Raw genomic sequence first — 23,073 nt, 5'->3', positions numbered from 1 at the left:
TTGCCAATTATAAATAACAATGCTTGAGGTGAGTCGTTGCTTTTACACGACCGAGAATTGTTGAAAGAACCTAAGAGAGATGTGATTGAGATCGGGGATGAAAGAGACCAACTCGTGTGTTGCGTCTTAAAAATGAAAGACGTTCCTTCATACAGACTGTGTAAGATATAACGAAGAGATGTTTATACAATTTTAACTTTGAAACTTAAATAGCGTTAGGTAGAACGAATTTGAACTGTTGCTCGCCCCAGTAGATTGCATTATGGATATATATTATTCTTGTATTTTGAAGATATCATTCTGGGTAGAGACAGTTCGAAGGACACTACGCGGGTTACACAAATACAGTAGTGGGCGATGGACAACAATTAGTTTAATACTTTATGTGGAAAATTGTCAGACATATACCTATTGCTATGTGCTCATATAAGGTGTCTCTAATTGTCATCATATCAGATGGGGTGAAGGACGTTGTAAGTAAATCCTCAGCAAAGAAACAGCGCATTGAGAATGCAAAAGTGAATCGTCTGTGGAGTTGACTAAAGACAACGAATTCTTGCCGCCTTGGGAACAGAGAGAAAAAGGAGAAACAAGTTCGACACAAGGACTGAAAATGGGAACACTTTATTTTAGTATGAGTGAAATAGAATATTCAACTGTGTAGTGGAGAGCAAACTGTGAACGAATTATTGCCGCCTTGGGAACAGAGAGAAAAAGGAGAAACAAGTTCGACACAAGGACTGAAAATGGGAACACTTTATTTTAGTATGAGTGAAATAGAATATTCAACTGTGTAGTGGAGAGCAAACTGTGAGTTTTTATATGACATACGCTAACAATAATCAAATAAACATTTGTTGTGTTGAATTAGTATTTCTACCTATAGTGAACTATCGCTGTGCATATGTTTATAAGGTTGTGTGGAATCACTGTTCATAGTTATTGTATGGAAGAAAGTAGATTCTACATTATCTGTGGTAATGTAATTGGAGTCCCCTCAACATATATTTTTTTTTCATTCATCTCTGGCATTCCTCTGTTCTAATACAATGTTGCTACTGATGGAAGTTTGCGTATACATTTCAAGAAATCTATCTGGTATATAACTGATGAATATACAAGTTTTACCTGTACATTTTTGTTTTCCTCAACTTTTTTCCAGGACATACATTTGAAATTCCATGTGTTATGGTATGTTCCTACAACAATAAAGAAGGGAGATATGTCAAAACCCAAAGACAAGCACATCTCTGGTATGTTTGCAGGTCTTTTAGAGGGGTAATGGTGAATAAATAAAGTAATCACAAGTTCATGTGTACAGAAAAAAAAGGTGGAATTATCAAGAAAGGCCATTCTATAGAAAATCAAGTAACTACTTTATTTACTTATTTTGTTCTAAATTGAAAGGAAATATTTTCCATTCTTTCTTTCTTCTGTTTCTTTTTTTTAGGTTTTTTTTCTCACACTAGTAATTATTTACATTCATCTCCTCATAATATTAAATTGGTACATTTGCGTTCGTGCATAAAACCCTATACATATTTTGTGACGCCCCAATGCATGAGGTTTCTGAGTGTTCTGACACACACTTCATGTACGAAACCTAACATTTTCATGGCAGTACCGCAAAGTTACTAGTTTTATACTACTATTATTAGGCCTATTACATACGGAGAACAAGAAGAAACGTTCCCAGAACTTTTCTTAAGGAAGAAAGAACATTGATGCATATGAGAAAAATAGTTTCTATAGAACTAAATATTTCTAAAGAAAATAGCCCAATTCTCACCAAAGTGACAAATTAAAAGAACTGTTCAACTGCATCCAAAACTAACTCGGATCCAAGAGTTGAGGTAGCGTATGCAGTCGGGGCAAGAATCTGTGTCAGCTTACCGGTAGGCGGCACTCTTTCGCGCACCAGTTCAGAGAACGCTATTCAAGATGATAGACAACAGTGTAAACACCATTTGGCGATAAAGTTTTTAGTGGAGAAAGATATAAAACCAACTGAAGTTTACAAGACTTCAGAGACAATATGATACAGTCAGCAGCATTAAGACATTCGAAAATATACTTCAAATATTGTCATTTATCTGTCACTGACAATCCCGACTGCTGTGGATTTCAGTCTACAGTAAACATTCCTAGAAACATTCAGCACATTGAACAGTTTATCATTGACAATAGTCGCATAACTTGTCGTGAAACTACAAAGTTGTAAATATGTTTTGTTACAAAAAAGTAAATAAAACAATTCATGGCTGTTTTCTGTTCTGGAAAGTGAACGTACTCCGGGTTCCGAAACACCTTTACACTTTTGACAAGCACCGTCTGCACTGAATTGAATGATCCCTATGACAGGAATTACTGAATCGCATCATCACATATGAAATACAATTTTGACAGTGATGATGAAGGGAAGCATTCTGTCCAAGAATAGTTCAGACGTACTGACTACCAAAGCATTCAAAATATTAGTTAAACGTTGGGATAAAATCATAACTATGGCAGGGCGTAGTATGTGGAAAAATACTGTAATAGTATTATTGTTTAAATAAGCATGAGAGATGTTCTGACATACTGAAACATATCCAGAGAAGACAATTTAAACTACTTGACCACTTTCCGAAGGCCTGACATATTCTCTGTAGTGTCCTCAACCATTGCAAAATGGACGAAAGCGTGGAAATTGTGGTACCTCTCAGCTCATGTCCCAAAGCCTCCCTCTCCCCCTTTTCTAGCAACGATCTTTAAAATAAAGTATTCTTGTCCACGCGAGTAAATCCTTTGGGGAAAAGTAGGACGTTTGAAACTGATTCAAACTACTTTGTTTCAAATCGTGTTTACACTTCCTTTTACTTAGACATACAGTGAATCGCTTTCATTGGAGACGAAACCTTCTGGGAATTTGGTGTGCATTTATTGATTCTCGTGTGTGGATATCCTTCCTCTCTTCTCTCACGACACTTTGCTGAATTTCCATTGTGAAATAACTGGTTTTTATTTAGTATTCTTATTTTGAAATAATAACAATATTTTAAGCCAAACTTAATGTAACGAGGTTAATTGCATTTAGAAATAGAATTTACATAAGCAGGCATAGAATATATTGTTACAGTGTAGCGTAGTATTTCATTTCATAGAAAATTAATACTACATGTACTTTACTCACAAAATACATCATAGAAGCAAAATAAAATATAATGATAAAGAAACATTAAACTTCGTTTTTCCTTATCATGCAAATGACTATTTCCAAATCTGAAGTGAAAGTATAGTATCTCTTCATGGCTAAATTATAAAGTTATAACGAATATCCGGTTCGATTCCCAAGGGAGATATTTGTCTCAGGTACACACTTCATTAATGGTTAGAAATAATTTTTAATCAGTGTCTCGTATAGAGTATCTTGGTTGCTGAAGTGGAACATACAGCTATGGTTAGTTCGTTAATTAAATCAAAACAATAATGCATGTAATTCAGCGTACATTGTATTGGCGGCAAAATCTTTCGAACGTGGAGTACTTAGGAGATAAATGAATTGAGATCCTGAAGTTACTGTGCACTCTTTTTGATTTCAAATTGTAAGCTGTTTTAGATTTTGTTGGATTTGAGTTCAGCGTCCCGTTCAGCAGTGATGCTATATGACACGTGAAATTACAGCTTAAAGTAGGATCAGAACCACACGAGTTCCCGCCGGGAATTGAACCCTGCCCTCACACGTTAAATGAGTGTACGCTATCATCATAGCCACGAGGGAGTTTTTAATCTATTTTAAAAGGAATATGTTGACAGTGCCATCTGTCAATGTTGCATTCATTTCAGCAAGCAAGCCCGGTAGCCTAAAATTTTGATACAGTCAGTGTCGAATTTGAATGAGTTGTAGCATGCTATTTGGCTTTCAGAGGCAGAAGATTGTGGATGTGTTAAGAGTGTCTGCCCTGAGTCAACATTAGATTTTGTTCTATGCTGAAAAAATGTACAACAGAAGCTCACGAGATATCGAAATCAGTGTATGGTGTAGAAGCGGTGGTATTGAAAACTGTTTACAGGTGGTTGCTCTCCAGATATGACACCATGCGACTTTTGTCTCTTCCCAAAAGTTTAAAGCCGTGCTTTTCACACCATCATTTTATGACGTTAAGAGGGTCACGACCGGGCAACTGAACACCCTTTCAAAAATGCTTCCAGTAATTGGGATAATTGCACTGTTAGCCAAGGAGAGTACAGGATTTTTTGAATATATATATAGTTTCTTCAAGTACTTTGTTAATCACATAAAATGCACTGAATTGAACAGAACCGAATATCTTATATAGTTTTATAGTAGATTTATTGTGAGTACCTGAACATAACTCTTAAAAGCTCTCATTCTAATTATATTTTACGTGTTAGAAACATGCTGTTGTGAGTTTCTAGATAACTCTTGATATTTATAATATATATGTGAAAAATAATTTTATGAAAACAGTGCAAACTTTTCGTTAATTTTTACGCAGCAGCTTGGATTCATTTTTTTCTAAATCTCTTTCTTTGCAATTAATATATTGGTGGATCTCTGTTCACAACAAGGCTTAGATTAAAGTGGGAAATTTTACGTTTATTTACTAAAGAGAAAACCAAAGAAGCACGAAAAGGATTAAATTTCTCTTACTTTGTTCAAAATGTCACTTCTTCCTCAACGTTTTCTAAGTCTTTCAGTCGGGAATAAAAGGATTCTTAGAAGCTATTCACCACACAATAGTTGTAATCTGATAACTTTTTTTCTGAAAAATGTGATCATAGACGAAAAAAAGAAAGAAAGAAACAAGAGATCGTTGAGATAATATGTGCATATTGCCCCATAATACATTGTCCTATATAAAAATGCACGTCTGCTTTTTCTGTCACTTTGGCTTTGCCAACTAACGCGTCTATGAACGTAAAAACATCTCTCTCACACAAACTCAAGACACATAAACAACGACATACATATTTAAGATGTAGGAGTAAGAAATTACGCAAATATGTGAAATAGATTTGCGAATATCTTATGTAAACGCGTAGTTCATAAATTGAAAATCTGAGTTGAACTCGTATGAGAATCGTATTTATATGACGATTATGTTAAGCAGTACAAAATAATAATTCATTATAATAAAAGTGTACTTCTTTTTATTAACAAATCTACCAAAATAAAATATTATGTTGAATATTGTTATTCTTTGAATTTGCAATGAACAACGCAATTTAAGGTTGTTTCTAAAAAGGCTAAAAAGCTATAAAAAGCCCCCGACACCCCCTAACACCACTCCAAATTTCTTTACACATACCCCTGGATGGAAAAGAATACTACCCCAAATCCAATTGTATCAATCAATATCATATAGCTTATTTATTACATCCAGTTAAAAAAGGTTCGGCGTTTAGGAAAGAAGGCAACATTCTTATTTAATTATTTCACTTCAAAACACCAAACGACCTTGTTTTCATAGTACGGCATCGAGAATCACGATCTCGTCGTTTCGTGCAGTGTTTGGATCAAAACAATTGACAAAACAGACAATGCCCAAAGAGCTCAAATGTTTATGTATTGTCTTCAAGAAACAATCTTTAAATTAAGACGAAATGACATATCTGTTGAGTGTGGAGTACAACTTGCTCAAGTATGGGGATAGGGAATATCATAACTCAAGATCAGGTGAGTCATTTTTATTATTATTATCATTGGTTTGTTATTTATCAGGAGAAAATAACGGATTTGAATTTGGTTTTGTCTTTGTCTTAATATGAAATCTTTGAACTTAATTTCCTCTTCGTGTTAATTTGAAATTTTATTTTAATGACCCAATGTACAGAAATTTATCTATTACAAAGTGTAAGTTTTTTTTTAGCAGACTGAGTTCCATAAATGAAAGCTGCGAGGGAGGGGGGGACATGGAACCAGTTACTCTTGCTAATAGTTGCGTAACAAAATATACTGTTTTCTTTGAGTTTGTTTAGAAATGTATATCACTATTCTGAAAGCCCCCCCTTTTATTTTGAACACCTCCCAAGTAAAAATTTCTGGCGTACTTACTGATAATTAGAGTCCGGGTTTTTATGTAATACCAACCCACTAAATATGTACATAAATATGTAACAAAAATCTCTTAAAATGTAAGAAATATGTAATATTATATAATAATATGTAATATTACATATGTTAAATATTTATGAAAACGTAATATTAACACGCGTATGAGTATGCAATAATTAAACGAATTATGAAAACAAAAAGGAAAATCTACCACACTTTATCCTGCTTAATGCAAGTCCCCCAATGAAGTGAAATGCTTGAACAGCTGAGACAGCCTTACATCACTGACGTGACTGATTGCAGAATAATAAAAAATCAAACGCCAATGAAGGAAGATGTGAATCGGCTAGAGAGAAAAAGGAAAGCCTCGAGAAAAGCAATGCATACGGCATTTGTGCGTCAGAAATCTCATGTGGTGTGGTGTGGTGCCGTTTCAAATTTAGAGCCTTTTACACTAAATGCGCATCCGTCACCACGGCTCAATCTTGAAATGAATTATACGCAATATACAAATGTAAATACTAAAAGCAACTTGTTTGTTGTATGTATTGTTATATACATGTACGAAATGTATTGTTATGTATATAGTCCTTCCTAATGATACTATACCTATTAGATAATTGTGCAAATTATGCATTCGTTTCCTTTACCCATGTTTATGTGATTGAATAAATATTGCAATCTTCACAACTTACTTCGCTCATGAAAGCCTTCGTATAAATATCGTTAACGTTTCGACACAATAAGTGTAAATTACTCATACTTTGCTTAGGTTATTAAGAAGGACAAATTTATTTACCTAACTTCCTTCTTTTTTTCGTTCAATTCATTTTCATATACTTCTACAACTATTGAAGTCTTTATAGGGCCCATAAACCTAGTAAGCAATAATTAAAATATATGTTTTTATTCGTATAAAGTATAAATAATAACGGACTCTCTATTTATTATGTCAACCAGTTTCAATAATGACCGAATATGCAACGCTGAAATATTTCTGATTGGTAACTTTCAATGTAGTACCAACTTTGAACTAAAATGGGTCACCGTCATTGCACACAGCAAAAACCCAATGGTTTAATAACTTATAGTGCTATCGAGTTAATGTGCATTCCACTGTGAATATTTGGTCTTGGTTATTGAAGATTGATTTTTCCTTGTCCTGTTCATGGCATGTTATTGATTCTTCTGCACACTCACTGAAATACCAGTACTAAAAGTTAGTTCTATTTTCTTTCCTTTTCCACTAAAAGAACAATTTTAAACAAGAGTTGTATTAGTATATACAGTATGTGGGAATACGAATTTAGTTTTTCATAATGTACCATTTCATTTACAGTTATCTACACCACTTATTTAGTTATCCTACATTGGGAGGGATATTCGATATTGAACACTGGAATTATTCATTATGTAAATAAGATAATTTTATACCAACTATAACTTTATTTGAAAAAAAAAAATCACACAGTATAGATAGCAAGTGAGCTCTAATTGGATGTCGAATATTACTTTCTATTTTTATCATGCTTTTAATCACATACGTGCATAATTAATTCTGAGGACATGCTTCATACCACATATTGTAAAATTGCTTATTGCTGAAGAATATATGCATAATGATTATTTATAGGTGTTTTGGAATATATATATATATATATATATATATATATATATATATATATATATATATATATATATATATATAGGGCGATTATAATTAAAGTCCCCCATTTCAAAATGCCGTGAAAAAAGGAACTGCTGGTCAGAATGACTTCCAATTTGAACTGAACATACTTGAAGAAGGGGGAGATGGTATAGCATAACAACAAACACGTCCCAATGTGTATCTATAGAAGGCACAGTAAGCGGCATAACGAAAGCGGATTCGGCTACAAGTGAAATTTTGAATCGAAATGCGACGGCTTTGGCATGTGTTGCACATTAAACCAATTGTACTGTTCAATGTGCATGATTGTTCTCGTTTAGTGACGGATCTAATTAAAAGAAATGACGACCTTCCCTTGGTGGATGGGTTTTTCATTAAAAGTGCCACAACTGTTGAATGACTTGGTAGTCATTTTTCCGTCACAAAACCGAAACAATCATTCACATTGAACAGTACAACTTGTTTAATGTGCAACTTGTGCCAAAACCGTCGTATTTCGATTCAAAATGCCATTTGTAGCTTAATCTATTTTTCTTATGCCGCTGACAGCGCCATTTATTGATACACTTTGGATTTTTTTTTAAATTCTTGTACCATACCGTTTGCCCGTTCTTCAAGTACATTCAGTTCAGACTGACTGTGTGATTGATCGTCACCTACAGCAAACCATTTAAGCTTAAAACTTGAAATTTGGACAGAACATTTGCTTTTTGACATAATGTCCCACTAAGGATTCTTTTTTTTTATATTAGAGTGGAGAACAGGGAAAGACGGGTAGCAATTATTATCCTAAAATGTCGACATATCGGAATATCTTAAGGTTAGAGACATGAAATTCGGTATTTTGACTTCTTATTTAAAATAATTTAAAAAAAAATCTACAAGGGGAACAAAAAGGCGGGAAGGGAAAAGTTAGGGTTGTAATTGTTAAAATAAAATATCCATATCTCGAACTTTCTTAATACTTTATTGAGAAAGTGTTCAAATGTATGTTTAGTTACGAAGTTTCGGTTGGTTCATACCTGGTGGACCCCCGTTAGTGCTTTTTTTTTCAGTTTAATCATCAAAATATTGTGCAGTCATCACCTCTCCAAGCAAGCACTAATTCAAAGTTGGTTGTACCAAGGAAATATCTAAGTAGACAGGGCCACTTTTAACGTCATGCTGTCAAGATATTCTTGAAACAATTACCAGTTGTCGTGGCAACAATGAATTTGTTTTCTCTACCAGCAGCATCACAAAGGTGAATTCACTTTTACTAATATACATAAAGTAGCAAATTGAAACCAGTATTTATTATTATTTTCAAATCATCCTTTGCTTTGAGGAGAAATCGCTGGTTATTATGTGCGTACGCTTGATATTCTGTGAATTCTGTGGAGTAATTAGTAGTACTTCATTAGTAAGGCAAGATAAACTTTTACAAACACAGGAATCGAACATTAGTAAGGGAGAAAATGCACGAATAGCAATTTTGCGCACCATTTCTATCTCCTCAGTTCGCAACAGAGCAGCGGAGTTTCGCTAACGATGATAATGTAGAAACGAAGCTAATTTCCAATATTGAGATTTTATCTTGTAGTGGTAAGAAGTTAGTCTCATTTGTACGGAAAACAATGAAATGATAAGGTAAAATTGCCTTTTTTTTCTGAAAAGAAAAATAACGGAAGGTAATATAAGATTTTGTAAACAGAGCTGGAAAAAAATACCATTATAACATGAACTACATCATTTCTTCTACGTTTGCATAAACTATTCCGCTTAATACAGGGTTATTCAAAAACAGCAGTGCAAAACTAAAGCATATTTATTTTCTACGTAAACGATATAAAAAAAGAAAGAAAGAAAGAAGGACGGAAACAGGAAAGGAAAGTTGTAAAGTTTTGTGAAAATCACAATGTTTTATACGAGTAGTTCGGGGAACAGGTTAGACATTCAACTGAAAATCCAGGTTTTGCCAGATGAAAACCACATTGCGCACAAACATCCAGTAGACTCAAACTTCTGTACCCAGAGTAAAATTAAGTTCTCATAAGATGCTTCTTTCTTAGGTTTTAATTTACGAAAATGTATTTGCACTGTTATGACAGACCATCTTTTTTTCCAAATTCCATTACACAACACTCACTTCATACCTTTGTGATCGCCATTTTCATTATTAGCTGCTTATACAACAAGCGTCTCTAGTGACTTTGATGTAAACTACATAAATTATCAAACTTGCAATCTCTCGATCTTCCTGCCGACAAATTTAGTTTGATATGACATTTCAGTAGAAAATAAAATAACCTTTGGTTTGGGCATTCTTTTTGAATCACCCTGTAATATTCAAGTCGAGTGAGTTCATTTCAATTTTAATGCCAAATAATGCACTATCCTCTTATTAAAATATAAATGAAAAAAAAAAAATATTGGCAAATCAATACACAGCTCTTATAAAAAATAACGTTTTGTAAAGTTTCTATAATACATCAATGTCTTTATCAGGCACAAAGCCTTCACCTCCGGTGCTTGGGGTCCCTGGTTCGATCCCAGCTAGCGCCGTGTGGACTTTATGGTGGACAAACACCATGCTCGTGGTTTTTCTCGAGGTTCTCCCGTTTCCTCACCGTTGTATTCATTCCACCATTTCACTCATCTTTCATCATCACCGTCTCCTTTAGCCTAACCGGCATAACCGTGGGACGTAAAACTTAAAAATTTCATTTTTATCAGTCACAAATACTTCTCGGTCAAAGACGTTGATATCATATGAAACTTCAACAAAAACATTTTCTCTATTAACTTCGCAGAATGTTTTTCATTTATATTTGTATAAAATCACGCATGCAAGATCACAATATGCTTTAGTCAACACCTTCATTCAACTAATAATAATAATAATAATAATAATAATAATAATAATAATAATAATAATAATAATAATAATAATAATAATAATAATAATAATATTCGAACATATTTTCTGTCTCCAGAGTGTTCCCATGAACTTTCCTCAATGAACATTCAGTGTTTCAGATCAGTCGCAAAACAATTTTACACTAAACACATTCAGTAAAAGAAACGATGGAGCTTATTTTGAAGGAAGCTGGTGTGGACCCTGTGGCACAAATGAATATCAGATTTCGCATCTAAATAACAAAGTAATGACATGTACTATTATGCAAAATTTTATTTCATAGTTGAAAATACAAAGTTGTATATTTCTTTCACATTTCCTAACAAAATTTATCCTATGTTGCTCAGTTACATCTAACATAATAATAATAATAATAATAATAATAATAATAATAATAATAATAATAATAATAATAATAATAATAATAATAATAATAATCATCATCATCATCATCATAATCATAAAAGCGAAAATGACCAAAAAAATACCATTTTGTAAGTAGTTGACTTGATTTACAAAGTAATATGGTCCAAAAACAAAACTGCAGTTTCTGCATGAAGAATTGTAGTGAAGTTGCAGTAACTACGTGGTCGTTCTTTTAAAGACGTTATTGTGTACCTTAGTGAATGAAGCACACTTTCATTTCTCGACTTGTGTGAGCACACCTAACTTTTGCTACTAAGCTTCAACTAATTCTCGACAATTCTGTGGTGAATGTATTATTGTCTGGTCTGCTCTTGCAATGTTGGCATTCTATTATATTATACTACCAGTTGGAACGCCCGTCTGCAAACGGAGAGATTAAATTTATGTGAAATATTTGAACCCATCCCCCTTAGAATGCTTATTTCAATAAAAGAACAATAATAAAAATACAGAAGACACACTAGTTTTAGCGTTAATGTCAAATACACCCTCCCACAGAATACGCCTCTAATCAAATTGATCTGAATAAAGAAGAAAGTAGCTTGAAGTGGGTACAAACTATTTTCCAGAAGCCATTTCTAATGAATCAGAAGTTTTCCGAAAACTATGAATTCTACACACATTTCAGTCATTTTTGACATCTTGTTCTTCACCTATCCTCCCACCTCTTCCCACGGAAATTAACATGGACTTGAACGGCATCTGCAGCGTTACTGTTTATCTTAGGGACCCCGAAAACTATGGGTCGCACACTTGGTGGATAACATCGTGCCCGTGTGTTTTCTCGGGCTGCTTCCATTTTCTTCCACATTATCATTCCACTAATTATTCCATTATCATTCACTTGCATTAATCATCCGTGTCCTTTTCTTTAAAACTGAAAGATAATAATTAAACTGAAAGATTTCATTTCATTTTTTAAAAATAATCTCCTAACTCCCATCCCTTGGACTATCTCATTCCCACAGTATAATTCCCGTTTTGAACACGATTTGTTTGTCGTATTTGGTTAAAATTGCTCCAAACGTTTCTGAGTTACTCTAGAATATACATTCATACACATGCCACCCATATACTGTATGTAGATGTACAAACAACGGCAAACGCGCTGTATATTCCAAATCCAGCTGATATGCTTGTTCATGTCTAAACTTGGGATTAAATATCATCGAGATTATGATCTAATAGCTTGATGACCTCAAACTAAGAATTCAACACTAATCTTAGTCATTTGGACCATTCTGTTTTTTTGCCCCTCCCCACTCCCATGCCGATGAGGCTTAACTTTGACTTTAACACTTTCGGGAATGTAATTATCAATCTTAGCGACATCAAGAACTATGGATTCGACATTAATATATGTCGTTTTTGATTATTTTTATTTATTAACGCCTTCCCAGCGCCCTAGGAATGCTAATGGAGGTGAAACTTAAACTTAAATGCTATAGGGAGTGTCACCAACAACTTAATAATCCCCAAAACATGGATTCGATACTAATACAGATTGCCTTGTTTTCATGTCATCATTTCCCCCAGGGTTACTAACGGGGGATGAACTTGGGTTCAAACGGCATCGGGAATACTGATGGGCAGTGGGAATATTCCCGGTGGGAAGGAATTTAAAAATGGGAATATTCCCGGGTTTTTTCCCTGGCCTATAAATTCCCGGGAAGGAATTTATTTCCATTTCTTTGCTTTATCTTCCAAATTATAAGAACCATAAGACTAGTTACTCTATTTTAATATATTATGATTTACTTCTAGGTTTTAAAGAATTTTGAGGTTAAGAAATTTAAAATTATTTGACGGTACTTTAAAGAACTAATAATATGATTTTTTAAGTTACATTTCAATTTGAACTAAAAAGTAAGGTAATTGTTTAGAGTTGGGGGGGGGGAACTAGCAAAAAGTATGATGATTTACGGAAGAAATGAGTTGATAGTGATGTTCAAGTAGTCAGGAAAGTATCGAACACATTTATTTTGATGCAGTAGGGGATTTATACAAAACGGAAAGGTAAGTGAAAGTGATTTATGTGAGAAAAGAAAGTGAATTGTTGGTAATGAAGATAGAAAACAACGTGCCATGCGGGACTCTAACCCGCCTTCATTCGCTAACGCTCGCTCTGCAACGATGTCTGAATTTAATGTTGGTAACATAATTTAACGTATGAAACCATAAAACAACAGCATCGGAATAGAATATCGCAAAAAAGTAGGTGCAAAAGCTGGCCGCCAAAGCTAAAGAACAGCCAAAATTAGCAAAGTACTAGTTTACAAATGACGAAAAGGAACCATTTTGTAAAGTAATTTAGAATTATGTAGAAATAGAGATGAAGTACTATTAATAAAACCTGAACCACCATTAGTAATGGACTTCGGTCTGTCTCCTCTCTCTGACTCGAATTTCTGAAGAAGTACTCGGACTTCTTTTGCATGTGAATTAATGTATAGAATTTCGAGAAATAGGTAGAATGAAAGGTCGTGTATGGCAATGTTACGTGCTAAAATATAAAGATAAGTAAGTATCTTGCAAATTTTCTGAACATAAATATGTAGGCGCAAATGTTGATAAATTGGTGAGACATGTATCTTCTAGCATTTACCCAATCTAATTGGTTTATAACATTTATAAATTTAATGTGTTTATAATATCATTAATAGAGTCAAGCAAATGCACTTACATATAAATTTAAACTGTTACTATATAATTTACTATATAATTTTTTCACACATATTTAATTGATAGAACATATTGTAAATAAATATACATTTATGCGTACTCTCTAAATATAATAAAGTGTTAATAAAGTAACATAGTACCGTTCAGTATATACATTTTAAAGAATCCTTTGTGGACAACAGTAATCATATGCTGTGATATAAAAATTAATTCAACTTTGAAATCATAATATAGCAATAGAATGCAATTTTCTTTCTGATTGAACATAAATTCCCGGATAAATTCCCATTTTGGGAATCTTCCCGGGAATATTCCCAGGGAATATTCCCGAAAAATATCTTCCCGGGAATTTACCTATCACTAATCGGGAAGTGCCGCTATTCATCTCAGCAACCCCAGATACCCCAATATACTATACCTTAAAAACTGTTGTGATTCATACGCAATGCGTATGAACAGCTTCATTGTATTGCCTGCAATAGTTATGAGTGGAAAAATATTGCTCAATGTTGCTTGGCAATACTAAATTTGATGTAGGAAGAAGTGAAATATACAATAAAAAGAATTCAAACATTGCTAATCACATGAGTATTATGACTTATACTTCGTTCTCTTCACAATAAAACAGGCTTTCAAATAACACCATGATAATGTGTGTATAATGTACGAGCAAATTGAAATTTGTGCTATAGTTGGTAATTTCCGTCCAAGAAAACCTCTTTTTCTTAAATATAGTGTCCCCTGCGCGGCCCCACTCTTCTCGGGCCTCAATCTCCGTTCAATGCTAGAAAAGCTGCGAGTAGGACTCCGGAAGGTGAAAGAAACGACAGACCCACTAAGCAAAATCACCATCATGTTTGAGGTAGTCGCGTCCATCCTTGACGATGGCACCGACTAAAAGAAGAATCAACAGACAAGTCAAAGTGCTGCACTGGAACGCAGAAGGAATCCGAAAGAAGAACAACCTGGAGGACTTTCTTCGCAGAGAAGAAGTGGACAAAGCCCTATTGTCAGAGACCCACCTAAAACCACACCTTACCCTAAAAATCCGCAACTACTCCACCATCCGTACCGACCGTCCCGACCGACCCCTTGGAGGAACAGCAATTCTATTCAAAGACAGTATCCCGTACGACCCTCTCCCTCTACCACCTCTACAATCCCTGGAAGCTACAGGGATCACCCTCCACTCAGCTAATGGACCGATAATAATAATAGCAGCCTACAAGCCTCACAACAACAACCTCAACGCAACAGATCTGCAAGCCCTGCGACAGCTAGGACACCGGATTCTACTAGGGGGAGACCTCAACAGTAAACATCCGGCGTGGAACTCCAATGTGTCAAACGCAAACGGAAGGATCCTCCACCACGCTCTCACCACCATAGACTTCACTCCCACGGCTCCAACGGAACCCACGCATTATCCAAGAAACGGCGGGATGCCTGATGTACTGGACATGGTACTGACAGCGAACCTGGCAATCCTAGGTGTACCTCAGGTTATCCACGGCCTCGACTCGGATCATCTACCCGTTCTACAAACGATCGCAATCAGCTACCACTTCACAACTCGAACCCTTCCAACTCTGCGCACAACAGACTGGGACCACTACAGATCCTTGCTCAGCGACATGTTAGATCCACGCCGGATAATTGAAACAACGGAAGACATAGAGGCCACCACTGCGTCCCTGACCGCAGCCATCAACTCAGCCATAGCCATCGCCTCAAACACCTCAACAACGACTCATCCATCACACCAGACCACTCCAGAAGAACGACGCACCTCAGCCTTGATCCACTTGAAGCGTTGGGCCCGGAAGCAGTGGCAACGTACCAGAATTCCCCAGTTCAAAACACTTTGGAACCACCTAGTATCCAGAGTCAGGAAAAGGCTCCTTCGAATCAAAATCAGAAACTGGAACCTCCACCTCCAGGAGCTAGATGCACCCAGCAGGCAATTCTGGAAGTTAGTGAAAAACATCACAAGACCAGAAGCAAACTCCAGATCACTCACACTTCAGACTCCACAAGGAACAATACACGAACCGGAAGAACAGGCAGAACTTTTCGCCCAGACCCTGGAAACCACCTTCCAGATCAACGCTACCAACACGCCAGCAACCACCACTGCAGCAGTACATAGATCCTACCACCTCTCCCGAATAGAAGACCCACCTCCTCCAGAAGCCCTCACAACACCGCGGGAGATACAAGCAATCATCAAGAGGATCAATGCACACCGGGCTCCAGGTCAAGACCGAGTGACGCCGCAAGCACTGAAGCACCTCCCGAGAAAGGCCCTGGTCCTACTCTGTAAGTTGTGCAACGCCATTATGAGAACCGGACACTACCCAGAAGCCTGGAAAGAAGCAAAAGTCATAATGCTGGCCAAACCAAGAAAGAAAAGATCAAACCCGGCCAACTACCGCCCTATCAGCCTGCTCTCGCATACCAGCAAGGTGTTTGAAAGAGTACTGCAGAGCAGACTTCAGCAATTCATAGAAGATCATGACATCATCCCGGACCACCAGTTCGGCTTCAGGAAAGGACACTGCGCGGATCAGCAGCTGGTACGGGTGGTAGAGAAGATATGTGACAGATTCAACGAGGGAGGCCACACCTTGGGGCTTTTTCTCGACATTGAAAAAGCATTCGACAAGGTGTGGCACGAAGGCCTCTTTCACAAGATGATGCTCCAGGGCACTCCGCACTACCTTCTGAGAATCATCAAATCCTTTCTTCAAGGAAGAACCTTTCGTGTTGCCCATGCAGGACACCTAACACCCTCCAGACCTATCCTAGCAGGAGTCTCCCAAGGATCCTGCCTATCCCCAACCCTCTACGCCATGTACACGGCGGACATTCCCACAACCCCCAACACAGCGGTAGCAACATTCGCAGACGACACGGCAATCTTTGCCAGCCATGGAAACATCAGATACGCTGAACTATACCTCAGACGACACGCCGAACTTCTCCACCGATGGTCTGAAGAGTGGAAGATCAAAGTCAGCGAACAGAAGACCTCAGTAGTAAACTTCACAAGAAACAGAAGAAGGGTTCACGTCAGGATCACCATGGCTGGAACACCCCTCCAGAACCGAGATGATGCCAAATACCTCGGAATAATACTGGACAGGAAACTTACATTTGCTCACCACATACATTCCGTCGCCAAGAAAGCCAGTCAACGCCATCAAGCCTTGCTGCCGCTACTCCTCTCCCCATCCCTCACCCTGAAAACCAAACGCCATATATATCAGATGAGCATTCGTCCCATCCTGATGTATGCCCACCCTGCATGGCAACACGCAGCAAAAACGCACCTCAGCCAACTACAAGTCATCCAGAACAGAGTGGCCAGGGCTATCACTGGACACTCGAGAGACACTCGCCTCGAGCAAATACATGAAGATTTGGAACTCCCATTTCTACATGACTACAGAATTCACAGATCAGCCAACTTCTGGAGGACAATCAGAGCCTCGCCACACCAACACATAGCCACCATAGGAACGGCCAACCCAAGAAGACGAACTTACAAGATGCCGCACCCCTAAAACGCACAACCACTAAGCTGACATAGGAACAGCAAAAGAGGAGCGCGACAGTTGCGTCCTCTCTCACAACAAATACGCACGCAAAACAAACGACAGTCAACAACACAAATGGAAGGCAAGGGCCCAAGCCCGGTACTTAAATCAACCACAAAAGCCGCCAAGAGATCTCTGCCAAGAAAAATCTCTGTTGCTCTGCCCGGTTACGGGTACCCTAATATAATATACCTTGAAAACTACTGAGGTTTATTTGCAACACATGTACCAAGTTTATTTGTAATATCTGCAACAATCATGAGGCAAACAATAGTTTCAGTTCTGCTTGGCAATACCAAATTCCATGCAGGATAAAATGAGATATAAAATATACATAAATAAAGTGATGTTATTAAATAAAGAGCGTAAAATGCATTTTGTTATAACGTTAGAGCATCTGGATATGATACAAAATATCACTTGAAGCAACCACATAAGTTCTAAGGTATGATAATTAATTATATGTGTGATTGGCACAGCGTTTGTTTCAAAAAATTTAAAAAGGTTAATAAATTAAAACTATATAAAATGGAAGTCATAAAACATAACTTACATGGTTATTACAAACGGTGCCTCTTTGCCTGTCGCATGTATTGTGGTTCTTGAACATCTCTAGCGATTATCTAACCATAGTCAGAAAGCATAGACTTCTTCCACTGGCCTTGATATCATTTCTCCATCGTAGATATAACTTGGTGGAAATGTTTCCCATGTTCATCTCTGACTTCTCTGCAATTTTCTGGGGAGAAATACATGTGGAAATGCAACATTTGCATTTTTAGTAACATATTTTACCCCATTGTTTCGCAGTAAAATATCAGGTGCTCCACTAGTTCATTATAGTTCTAAGATCGCCACCCCCCCCCCACACACACACCCAAAGAACAAAATCGTCAATACGTTTCGGAAAGAATCCTATGCAATCTTCTTATCTTCTAACACTGCATCAAATTCAGGATCATTGAGGAGTTGTCGACTTTGAGGGCCAATAAATATTACCTCCCTGATTTTAGTTTTAGTAATTCATGGAAATTTATCCACAATATATTTGAAGACATCACCCGTTTGAATTCTACTTTTAACGACGTTCTTAATTAAACCCAATTTAATATGGAAGGAGGAAATAAAACTCTATTAGAGTGTACTAAAGCAACATGTTGAACGTCTCCTCCTTGTAGCCCCTGGCTCCAAGGACCTACGGAGTGGACAGTCTTTTCTTCTTACAGTTAGTGAGAAGCCTTATCATGGCTATCTTATTCCCATAAAAACAGCAATATTTCGTGTAACCGAGATGGATACTAAAAAAATATAGCTAGAACATTGAAGCCGCCACAAATATTCTAATTATATTCGTTATAATTTTAGGTTTTCAACAGTTCTTCTTTGTTATATATCATTCTAGTGCACTTCATAGGTGACTGGGATTGATGGCAACACATTTCCACTGTTCACTAACACAGCTTTCAGATTTAGTTTCGATGCATCTATGAATAGCCACTACACATCGGGATTATGTTCTATTTTAAGTTTACTCATAAGACCAAATACATTTTTTACAACACACTAGGCACTTTTTACTGAATAATATTTTTACTGGGGCTTCTGACATATCCCTTACACGGATAATTCATCTTCAGAAAGAGCTACCCGCTGATTGAGTCTGGATGCTTGTAGCACCACTTTTTGGCAACCTCGAGTCCCTTTACAGTCCTTTAATTCATATAACATGTTGGTTGTGAACAGAGGCGTCCGTAGAAAATTTCGCAGGGGGGATCAAAAAGACTAGCTTGATATTATATGATTTTTGCCTGGTTGGAATTCAGATTACACAAACTCCAAGCCCTGTAAAGATTAATATGTTGCATACATTCCAGGAGATTGTTATTATTATTATTATTATTATTATTATTATTATTATTAGTAGTAGTAGTAGTAGTAGTAGTAGTAGTATTAGTATTAGTATTAGTATTAGTATTAGTATTTGGGGAAAGATAAAAATCGAAGTAATTGTGGTCTGGAGGATTGAGAAAGATATTTAACAACTTAATGTGCTCCCGTATTTTCGAAAAAGAAGTCACTACCTCCTTTCAGGGGCGCCGTTTAGGAGGCAGAGGGCAATTTCCCCTCCCTGAGTTTGAGAAACAATATACTTTACTCAACTGCCTACCAATATACTAGTAAAACCCGTGAAAATATTATGTCGGTGGGGGTCATCCGCTCCCCTAAAGCCAAATCTGAAATTATCTAAAATGACACCCCTGCTTCCTTTTAGTAGCATTTTCCCTTTTTTTATTACTACAAAACATGAAAATATTATTTATTTTAATGATACTATTATTATTGTAAAATTACGAAAGACAACAAATACGAAATGAAATTAGATGATAAAATGGATTACATAAAATTACCCTATATACGTTGTGCACCAAGATTGTACAGACTACTTCGAAATTTTTGTAGCACAACCTTTCCCAGGGTTCCCTTTTAAAATATTTCTTTCTTGCTCTTGTTATTTAACAAGTCAATATGACATATGCACTTTGAGTCAAATGGAAATACGTTTTATTCATATAAGAGCAACATGAACTTCTATCAACGCTGAACAGAAAATTTAAAAGAAAAATAAGTATATATTACTTACCAATGGCAGAGGAGACCACATTTAAGATTATCACAATAAATATCACTATCAGTCTGCCAACGTCCTCATATTTCTGGTAACTAAATCCATTTCTGATTTCACTCACACAACTAAATTGTTTACTAAGTTTGATTTGAAGTACGAATTTCTATCCTTTATTATTCATTATACGAATCACAGTTAATGAAGTACTACTAATGCAGAAATTTTTCATATTTGGGAAGTTTGTTTGATAATGGTTCTTTTCAAAGTAACGTGGTTAATTTAAAAAAAAAACACTGAATTTGCTTCATCTAAATTACTCTAATAAATATTAAAATAAGATTCACATAGCATACGAATAATAACCAATCAATACTTTATATGCGTTGCTTTTTAAACAAAAATTGTACACGTTTTGGCTCTTTTCCGAAGGCATCCAACACAGCAGATATAAATTCTGTTTGGTTCTTTTGTACAGTTTCTCGATGGAAACACACCATGCATAATCCTGTTAATCGTTCTTCAGACAGGGGGGCGCGGTTGCTCAGTGGTAGAGCGTTCACCTCTGGTACTTGGAGTCCCGGGTTCGATCCCAGACCCCGCCAAGTGAACTTTGTGGTGGACAAACACCGTGTTCGTGGGTTTTCTCGGGGCTCTCCCGTTTCCTCCCACTTTCTTCATTCCACCATTTCACTCATCTCTCATAATCACCGTCTCCTTTAGCCTAACCGGCATAAGCGTGGGACGTAAAACTGAAAGATTTCATTTCATTTTTTTTTTTTTTTTTTTTTGTTCTTCAGACATGGTAGGTCTTAACCAAGTTTTAACACGCCCTAATGTACTAAAACTTCTTTCAACGGTACAAGTTGTAACATGAAGTGTAATAGAAAGTTGAATTGCCTCTTTTATTGCTGGGTAAAATGTAGACTGGTCCATCAAGTTGAAAATTTTGTGTTTTTCTAAATTGGCAGAATCCAGATTTCTATGTTTCCATAAACCAAATCAGCATTCTGCCTGAGAAAGGAAATTTTCTATATTTACGTTCGGCACACTTCTTCCATCTTCTGCAAAAACTGAGACTTAGGAAGATTTCTCATCTCGGATGGATGTAATGCAAACAGAGAGAAACCTGGACTATTATCCTCAGAAAATATGTTATATAGTGACTGTGAAAGAGAATCGATGTATTGGACAAAAATTGCTCAGCGATAATATTCTTCTGTGCAAGTAGAAGGGGTATAACACTTTGATCTTGTCGAGACGAAGTTCTTGGAACTGTTAAGTGAATACCAATTTATTTTGCTACACTATTGCACTTTTGGAGTATCGCTTGAAAAGTTTCTTCTGCGTTTACTCTGTGATTTCTAAATATATCAATCAAGTCATTGATATGAGACTTTGCTGCCATTAAGTTCAATTGAATTCCTTGTAAAATTTGCGTCACTGACAAAAGATAGGAAGAATAATTACTGATAATTAGCAAAGAAACTATGAAACTACCTGCAGATCCTGTACAGAAAAGGCGATAAGCATTGCTTCTTATATGTGAAACAGGAGCATTTATAGATAAATCTTCTAATGCTCGCATTATTTGAACGAGGTGTTCAGAAAATATTCTTATGCTATTGTATTTAGAAGTCCATCTAGTATCTGAAAGGGGAGGGATGCTAGGAATAAGTTTCCTTCTCAATGGGCTTTCACGAAACAAAGTAATGATTTCTTTAACACTATCGACGGTGTTGCGTATGTCGAAAACGAAACACAATTTGTTAACAACAAGATTTAGCTTATGGGAAGCGCAGTGGTAAAAATGTTCTTTTGGACATTTTTTCCTAAGAATACTTTGCACTCCATTACTACACCCTGTCATTGTAGAACAGCCATCAAAGCCTTGTCCAACAAGTTCACATTCAGATAAACCGGTCTTCTCTAAAACCTTTAGAATTGTCTTAGCAATGTGTTCGTCATTGAACTCATCTAATGGAATGAATTCAATGAAGTCTTCGCGTACCTTATTTTCACTGGGGTCATAAAATCGAATTCCTATCGATAATTGTTCTATACCCGCAATACCGTCCGTCTCGTCTGCCAGCACGCTGTAGTACTTGGAAGACATAATCTTAGGTTTTATATATTTTCGGAATAAAACATTACTGGTAATTGATATAAGCTCATTCTGAATACGTACTGACACATACTTGGTGTTTTCAGCGGCAGTCTCAAAGTGCTGTTTTAATAAACCATTGCCAGAATCCACCCTGAATTGGGGAAGATCATAGAAATTACCGGAATTGAAATCCTTCCATCTCAAAGATAAGTCATGCGTTGCACAAAATACAATTGACTCAATAATATATGATAGCTTTTTCCTGTTCTCCTCAACTTGTTTCTGACCTGCTTCGTTTATTTTCTTTTCAACAGGTAAAGTTTTGTTGGTCATGACGTTTGAAAAATCTTTAACACGTTCTGTGAATGCGATGTGCTATTCGTATTTTTCGTGTGAACGAGCACAGGCAAAAAATCATTGCACTTTTGGAATGGAATTACAATAAAAGACCCCTGAAATCCACTTTTTATAGGTCGCCGAAATAAAACACAATGCCTACATAGCCCTCTCTGTAGCTTTCTAGAGTATGAAAGCCAAGGAAACCGACTAAACCATTTGTATTGAAAAGGACACTTTCCAGTCGCAGCATCTTGTTTAAAATTATACGTCTGGCTAGGCTGCCACGAAGATACTAGGAGATCATACCTATCAGTGACCGACAAACATGCCTGGGAATTTAAATCAACATAATTCATAATATCTTTGGGATCATAGCTGATCACGTCACTTAAAACACTGTCAGAAAATATGGAATCAAATTTGTGACATTTGGAGGAAAATACACTCACTTCCTTGTCATTTGATAACTCCACTTCCCCACAATCACTTAACTCCACTTTTGCACCAACACTTAGTGCAGAAGAAGTATCTTTAGAAAAGGTAGTTTCTTTTAAGAATATATCAATCTATGTTTGTTTGTTTTTCCCTTTTCATGTCCATTGTCGGAGCAGAGAAAAAGGCTACTATTAGTTTAATTACAAGCATAAATTAAAATAAATTGGAAACAAGTA

The 23,073-nt window shown here is 36.3% G+C and overlaps 1 protein-coding gene across 1 annotated transcript; it reads right to left on the bottom strand.

Annotated features, from left to right (window-relative positions):
• Positions 1–21,250: 21,250 nt before the first annotated feature.
• LOC145687569 (52 kDa repressor of the inhibitor of the protein kinase-like) lies at positions 21,251–22,396 on the bottom strand. Its single transcript, XM_081761035.1, has one exon. It carries the CDS (start codon positions 22,394–22,396, stop codon positions 21,251–21,253), a length of 1,146 nt encoding a protein of 381 aa, XP_081617161.1.
• Between the last annotated feature and the right edge of the window lie 677 nt (positions 22,397–23,073).

The sequence above is a fragment of the Thermobia domestica genome, chromosome 6 (genome assembly GCF_964235325.1).
Source record: "Thermobia domestica chromosome 6, izTheDome1.hap1.1, whole genome shotgun sequence".
Taxonomy (NCBI): Eukaryota; Metazoa; Arthropoda; class Insecta; order Zygentoma; family Lepismatidae; genus Thermobia; species Thermobia domestica.
Note: the sequence above shows the minus strand (reverse complement) of the source record. Positions and strands in the feature narration are given on the sequence as shown.